This window comes from Cannabis sativa, chromosome X, assembly GCF_029168945.1.
Source record: "Cannabis sativa cultivar Pink pepper isolate KNU-18-1 chromosome X, ASM2916894v1, whole genome shotgun sequence".
NCBI classification, from domain to species: domain Eukaryota; kingdom Viridiplantae; phylum Streptophyta; class Magnoliopsida; order Rosales; family Cannabaceae; genus Cannabis; species Cannabis sativa.
In genome coordinates, this window is record NC_083610.1 from 44,479,061 (window position 1) to 44,486,895 (window position 7,835).

At 34.8% G+C, this 7,835-nt stretch overlaps 1 protein-coding gene across 2 annotated transcripts; it reads left to right on the forward strand.

The window, feature by feature from the left end:
- The first annotated feature begins 2,537 nt into the window (after positions 1-2,537).
- LOC115708919 (large ribosomal subunit protein uL3z) lies at positions 2,538-4,930 on the forward strand. 2 transcript variants are annotated; one of them, XM_030636948.2, is made up of 6 exons: positions 2,538-2,686; positions 3,027-3,124; positions 3,371-3,481; positions 3,570-3,874; positions 3,968-4,377; positions 4,476-4,930. In XM_030636948.2, exons 2-6 carry the CDS (start codon positions 3,040-3,042, stop codon positions 4,732-4,734), a joined length of 1,170 nt encoding a protein of 389 aa, XP_030492808.1. In that variant the 5' UTR covers positions 2,538-2,686; positions 3,027-3,039; the 3' UTR covers positions 4,735-4,930. The 2 variants fall into 2 exon arrangements, with proteins under 2 accessions (XP_030492808.1, XP_030492816.1); XM_030636956.2 differs by having other exon boundaries at positions 2,548-2,686; positions 3,030-3,124.
- Positions 4,931-7,835: the final 2,905 nt, after the last annotated feature.

Here is a 7,835-nt window from a genome sequence, read left to right on the forward strand (position 1 = left end):
TGACATTTTTTGAGAAAATAGGATGAAAAAATGACAAAATGGCAAAATTACAAAGTGGGGCCCAATCCACATCCTATGGCCGGCCACTATGTGTGCAATTTACCATTTATTTTTTCATTATTTTAATGCCAAATAAATTTAACCTAAACCTAGGTGGTTACCTATATATAGATAGTGATGGCTCACACTTAACAGATGGATGAAATTTCTTGTCTTTAGAAAATTGAGCCTCCTATTCTATACCTATGGCCGAAACCACATTCCCTCTCTTTTCTTCTTAAAATGTTCATACCTTGAGTGATAGAGTGAGTGCCCACACACATCAAGTGGTATCTCGATCATAGTGTGGAAGATTGTGAAGAATCCAATCAACAAAGAAGGAGAATCGGGCTCAAGAAGGAGAGAAAGAGATCCAGGTTCAGATCTTGATAATGCTCTGCTACAGAAAGGAATCAAGGGCTAGAGATCTGAACGGAAGGAGTCATTATATTCCGCTGCACCCAATGTAAGGTTTTCTTAAACCCTTATGTGTTTATTTCATTGTTTTAGAAATTCATATTAGGATATTAATGAAACATACTTGTTAGTAAATCTAGATCCTGGTAAAATATTTCCAACAATATAATTATTGAAATGAGGCCTCAATCATTTATCTCTATTCAGCCAAGCTCGAAAGAAATCATCGTTTCACTTCTAAATAATTATAAAGCTATAGATTCCATATATGATGAGCGCTCTCACTCAATTGAACTACCGTGTCCTTAATCTGTATGTCACGAGAAGATCCAGTTGGTCGACTTTAACGAACAAATTGAAGAACATAAATAATACAATTAAGTTGAACCTAACTATAACAGGATTAAGATCCATAGACCTAAGATCAACCATAGATATTGACTTAGAAAGACATAACAATAAGTTTATGATATCTTCTCTAAGTTCAATATCGGTCCCTTCCAATGTACACTCCATACATTCGATACTGGTAAACTTTGTCAATGCCCTGGAAAATGACATAACACTTATCGAATATGTAAGTATACCTTATCGCTGATTATCATGTTAGTTTAAATCCAGTAAGCTGACAAATCATGGGAATTAAACTTTTGAACATAATTTAATTAATTTCAACTGTGTGTTTTAGATTTGATTTGATTTAATATAATTTATTTCGTCATGAATGTAATATTTATTCTCTAGTAATGTAATATTTATGTTATTGTAATATGATATTTTAATTTATTGAGTTTCGTCGATTTTACAGTATTATTATCTTTAATCTAATTAATAAGTTTATTTAAATTATTAATTAAATATAACAATTGTGATAATTTTTTTTAATCAATATAATATATTTTTATTTTATTAAAAAATTAATATAATAATAAGGAATATTATTTAGTTTAATTTTTAGTATTATGGTTATAGTAGAAATATTTTTTGACGCAAAATTTGGTGATAGTAATATTTAGCTTATCCTTAGAGATGCTCTTAGTAAAATTTTAGTAATTGAATAAAGGTTAATTAAGATTTTTGCCCCTTGAACTATGACATGTACTAAATCATGCCCTCTGAACTTTTCAAGTCGTTAAAAATTTCCCCTAAATTATTGAAATTGTTAGATATAAGGACTTATGTCCATTTTTATTCAATTTTGCTAATGTGGAAATTGTCCATGTACTAAATTATGCCTCTCTAACTTTAATATCTACTAAATCATGCCCTCTGAACCTTAACATGTACCAAATTGTGCCCCTAAATTTTTATCCACGTCAGACGTTTTTTAGTAAAATTAGACAAAAGTCCTTAAATCCAATAATTTCAATAGTTCATGGAGAATTTTTAACGACCTGAAAAGTTCAGGGGTAAAAATCCAAATTAGCCTATACCAAATCATACTCCTCGAACTTTGACATGTACTAAATCATGCCCTTGAACTTTCATCCATATGAGACTTTTTTACTAAAATCGGACAAAAGTCCTTAAATTCAACAATCTCAATAGTTCGGGGGCAAAAATTCTAATTAGCCTTGAATAAATGTTATATTTGCTATGATTTTATATAAAAAAAATAAGGGTAAATAGCGGCAAAAGTACCCAAAGTTTTATGTTTGTAAGCGGCATAAGCCCAATGTTTATTTTTAGCGGCATAAGTACCCAATATTTGTAAAACTACAATTTTTCTCTAATTTTATCAGTACAGACTCTGTCATTGTCTTAAACAAAACACATATAAGGCCTAAATTCTTGATCATTGGGTCTAGATAGAAATATGTAGTATCAGTTACTTCCAAATGTTCTTTTAATAAATTTAAAACAGAGTCTGTACTGACAAAACTGGAAGAAAATTATAGTTTTACAAACATTAGGTACTTATAACGCTAAAAATAAAATTTTGGGTATTTATGCTACTATTTACCAAAAAAAATAATAATAAAAAAAGTTTATATTTTCTCTCAAAATATAGAATGGGGGGAGTGTAAGAAACATAAACCTAACAAATAGGCTGAAATGGAAAAGAAGAAGGCCCATATTGAGATATGAGAATGGGGGCTATACTTAATTTAAGCTAAATATAGGATCTGTCTGCAAAATAAGTACTATAAAAACATATCTAGGGTTTTAGTCGTAACCCTTCAGTCTGGTGTGCTAGTTCAGCTCTACCTTCGCCGCACGAGAAGCTCAGGTTTCCTTCCCTTTTCTCTCTTCTCTGTCTCTGCTTCGTATGTGTTTCTCTCTAAGATAACGAAAATGGAAATGAACTTCTTTCTGTTCATTCTCCTACATTTTGTGATGATACACACTGTGTTTTAGCAACATTTCTTGTACTCTCGTTAGTTTGTGTTAGTTCATATTAGATCTGGATTCATGGGTTTTCATTAGATTGTTTTATATGTTTGAGGATAAGAAAATAATGGGTTTTGATTCTTTTGTTGCATTTCTGTTTTAGCACTTAAAATTTAGAGCTTTTTTGTTTAACTTTTAATTTGATTATATTCTTATGAAACTATATTTGTTATTGCCAGTAGGAAGAAGAGAATGTCTCACAGGAAGTTTGAGCACCCCAGACATGGTTCTCTTGGATTTCTTCCAAGGAAGAGAGCTGCCCGTCACAGAGGAAAGGGTAAGTTATTTCTTGTGTATTTTAGTATTTACTTTTGATTTTTTTTATTACATATACATAAATGATTGAATAGATTTAGTTTGTTCAAATGTTTAAATTCTCATTTTCAATTTATGTATGATAAATTTAGATTAGTTCTATTGATAAATAGTTCATTTAAACGTTGTTCTGGATTGTATACTATTACATTGTTTCATTGGGTTTTTAGAATCTAATAGCCTTTTGTTATATTTTGTATTTGTGCAGTGAAGGCTTTCCCCAAGGATGACCCAGCTAAGCCCTGCAAGTTGACTGCCTTTTTGGGATACAAGGCTGGCATGACCCACATTGTTAGGGAGGTGGAGAAGCCTGGATCAAGTAATTGACTTTCAAATGATTTAATTTTTTCTTAAAACTTGTTTCATTTGTCTTTTTGTCTTATGAATTTTTGTTTTAATTTGGTTAGAGCTTCACAAAAAGGAGACATGTGAAGCTGTGACTATTGTTGAGACACCCCCAATGGTTATTGTTGGTGTTGTTGGTTACGTGAAGACTCCACGTGGTCTTCGTACCCTGAACACCGTCTGGGCTCAGCATCTGAGCGAGGAGGTGAAGAGGAGGTTCTACAAGAACTGGTGCAAGTCCAAGAAGAAGGCCTTCACCAAGTACTCCAAGCAATACGAAAACGAAGAAGGAAAGAAAAGCATTCAAGCTCAGCTTGAGAAGATGAAGAAGTATGCTACTATCATTCGAGTTTTGGCTCACACTCAGGTACTTTCACAATCTCTGTTATTGTGCTGTTGTGATTTTATTTTTTTCATTTTGAATCTCTGGTGATGTATCTGTTTTGCTGTGTATATTCAGATCAGGAAAATGAAGGGTTTGAAGCAGAAGAAGGCTCACCTTATGGAGATTCAGGTCAATGGTGGTTCCATTGCCCAGAAGGTGGACTTTGCTTATGGTTTCTTCGAGAAGCAAGTCCCTATTGATGCTGTCTTCCAGAAGGATGAGATGGTTGACATCATTGGTGTGACCAAGGGTAAGGGTTACGAAGGTGTTGTTACCAGGTGGGGAGTCACCCGTCTTCCTCGTAAGACTCACAGGGGTCTTAGGAAGGTTGCTTGTATTGGTGCCTGGCATCCAGCCAGAGTGTCCTTCACAGTTGCTAGGGCTGGACAGAATGGATACCATCACCGTACCGAGATGAACAAGAAGATCTACAAGCTCGGCAAGGTTGGACAGGAGTCCCACACTGCTTCCACTGAGTTTGACAGGTTGGTAAAATGACTGATTATTTATAGTTTGAACAAGGGATTGAATTGGCTTTCTATTTCGTCGTTAGACAATTCTAACTTAATTTTTTATTTTTTAGGACCGAGAAGGACATCACTCCCATCGGTGGGTTCCCTCATTATGGTGTGGTGAAGGATGACTATCTGATGATCAAGGGAGGATGTGTTGGACCCAAGAAGAGGGTTGTCACCCTCCGTCAGTCGCTTCTCAAGCAGACCTCCCGTGTTGCCATGGAGGAAATCAAGCTCAAGTTTATCGACTCCTCTTCGAAGTTTGGACATGGACGTTTCCAGACAACACAGGAGAAGCAGAAGTACTATGGAAGGATCAAGGCATAATTTTGCTAATTGTGAAAGAATTTTGGGCTATCAAAGTAAAACTAGGAAAGTTTCAGTTTTTATTGCTTGTGAGATTATGTGGAGACAGTTTTGATTTAGTTTTTATGTATTTTGAATATTTAATACTGCCTTTGATGCATGTGAGAATCTATTGGTTTTCGTCAGAATTAATATAATCAATTTTCTTTTTAGTTTATTTGCTTATGTCTTGTAAATGGCTCTTATATATTTTGGTGACCAGAATGACAGACATGGCATAGTTGGGAAATTGTGCCCTGTTCTTGTTGGATACTATGATAAAAAACTTGAGACTTGAAACAAACTTGAAACCTATAACACATAAAATTGAAAATTCCATTATCTATTCTCTTTACATAATTGAATGCATATTTTGTAGATATTATAATTTGAGAAGTGCCAAGGAGACTCTCTTTTGCACTCTCTCCATTTTAGATTGATTTATTTGTACCTATTAATTAATTATAATCTTACCATCTTATTACAATTATACCATTTTAATAGAATTCATACAATAATTATTATTCCACTAATTTTTGATTTTATATACAAAAGAAAAGTTATCTTTTAATCTTCTCATTTTTATAAATATTTTCTAGTATAAAAATAGAAAACTCTTCTTCAATGATATAAAATAGGTAATCACTACTCTTTTTTTTTTTTTTTTTTTTTTTTTTTTTATGTTTTTTCAATATATGTATTACCTCTTAAACATTATTTAATGCTAATTTTTTTTTATCATTTTTCAGTTCTAGCTCCATGGAAAAAAGAAATTGTAGAGAGGTATTCACCCCTAATAAAAAAAAAGTAAGTATTATTTATATTATATATTATATAAGTTAACATATATCTTTTTTTTTTTTTGACAAAATTACGTATCAAAATATATTTTTACATAATACTCACAATATACAAGCTTTGAATCATATATGAAATATGGTATATATTTAAATATTTTATTATATGTAATAAATAATGGTATGATGAATTTTATATATTTTTTCTAAAATTACTTTTTGTCAGAGGTATTGAATCATTTATGTATACTAACAAATGACTACTTTCAAATAGACAAGAATGATTAGGAAACACTTCTCTATCACTTCATGATACTTATGTCTTTTTTTTTTTTTGAGAAAAAGCGTAGTTATATATAATAAAGATATTAGACCTCTCGGTCATTACACAAAATGTTCTCCGGTACAGAGTTAATCGGAATAGATCCGTACATATGGTTGTTAAAAGCCCAAAAAGCCACATTATGGGCCATAAAATTACAAGACCTACTAATGTTCGAAAAATTACAACAAATGAAAAAAGGAGAAAACTTAGTACAAAAGGAGACATAGTTCTCTAGAGCCCAATGGGATGCCTTCCCATTAAGAGCATCGATCACTAGCCTCGAGTCACTCTCCACTATAATATACTAATGCTGAAGATCCATCGCAACAGACATCGCCAAGCAGCAGGCCGCAGCTTCTCCACAAAGAGCATCAGAATAATCCAACCGGGACGTGTGAATACTCATCACCCTTCCCAGATGGTTCCTAGCAACCGCAGCTATACACATACTCTCTAAACCCACACGAACATCACAATTAAATTTGATCCACTCCAGAGGTGGTGGAATCCAGCTGTCCCTCCTCAACGGCGAAGGACAAGGCAAAAGAGTAGTGTGTAGCTCTGCAAAAGAAGAACAAATAATGTCAATACATTTTAAAACATGAGGAGGACTGTTGTTGTGAACCGCTTCATTTCGCATTTGCCAGATATTGTCAACGACAATGGACGCATAGAGAAAGACATCCTCAACCCTAACACCTTTATTATTAAGGCTCCAGATGAATTTCACCCAATCCCAAACACGAATACCAGTGTCACTCACTGGAAAAATTCCCCAAGGTGATGAGCGCCACAAGTGCATCGCCACATCACATGTTAGAAAGAGATGTTCCATGGTTTCCTCTTCCCTTCCACAAAAAGGACAATTAGTGTCTTCAATTGGAAATCTCCTACTCATGATTGCTCTAACCGGCAGGCCATTGGAGAGGATGCACCACCAAAGAACCTTTTGGCGCTCTATAATGTTACTATTCCAAAGTTTATTCCAAAGAGCAGGCGCAATATCATAGTGGGGCGCTCTCTCCAATGCTTGGGAAAGGTAAGCCGATTTGCAAGAGAAACGCCCATTACTTTCCAAAGTCCACAACCAGCTATCCTTGCCACTACCATGAGGAATTCCATCCTTGAGAATAGCCGAAATGGTCTCACGGTCAAAGAGGCTATGGAGTTTCCCCATATCCCACCCACCCGTGGGTGTTATGAGATCAGCAACACACTTGTTATCCTTTACCACACCTTCTTTTGGTTTCGGAACGAAACTTTTTAAGTGGGGGATCCAAGGATCCCACCAGATTCTAGTATCTCTCCCATCTGCCACCCTTTTACAAGCCCCTTTCCGAAGGATTGAGCTTGCTTTAACTACATTTTTCCAAAATCAGGAGTCAGAATCTTTATAATTGCAATTGAGAAACTCTTTCCCTCTAAGGTACTTAGTCTCCAGAATCTTTGAGCATAACGACTGCTTGCCCGTTAATAAGTTCCAACCCCACTTAGCCAAAAAAGCAAGGTTCATTTCCTTTGTTTTCCGAAAACCCAGGCCTCCCAATGATTTGGGAAGGCAAAGCTTGTCCCAAGCTCTAAGGTGAAGGCCATGGTTTCCTTTCTCAAATCCCCACCAGAAATCACGAGCTAGTCCATCAATCCGATTCACAAGGCGATTTGACAATTTGGTAGTCTGCATAGCATAAATAGGCATAGACAAGCCTATCGACTTAATAAGTGTAGCCCGGCCAGCTTTTGATAAAGTTTTGGCCTTCCAGCCTTGCAACTTGGACGTGAGATTGTTAAGAATGAAGTGAAAATCAGCATCTTTCTGTCTGGATCGGAACAGGGGTAACCCCAAGTACTTTGTAACCCCTTTAGGGGAAGCTATACCCAGAGCTTCCTTGATTCCTCTCCTCATACCATCAGGGGTATTCTTGCTAAAGAATATAGAAGTCTTGACTTTATTGATCTTCTGC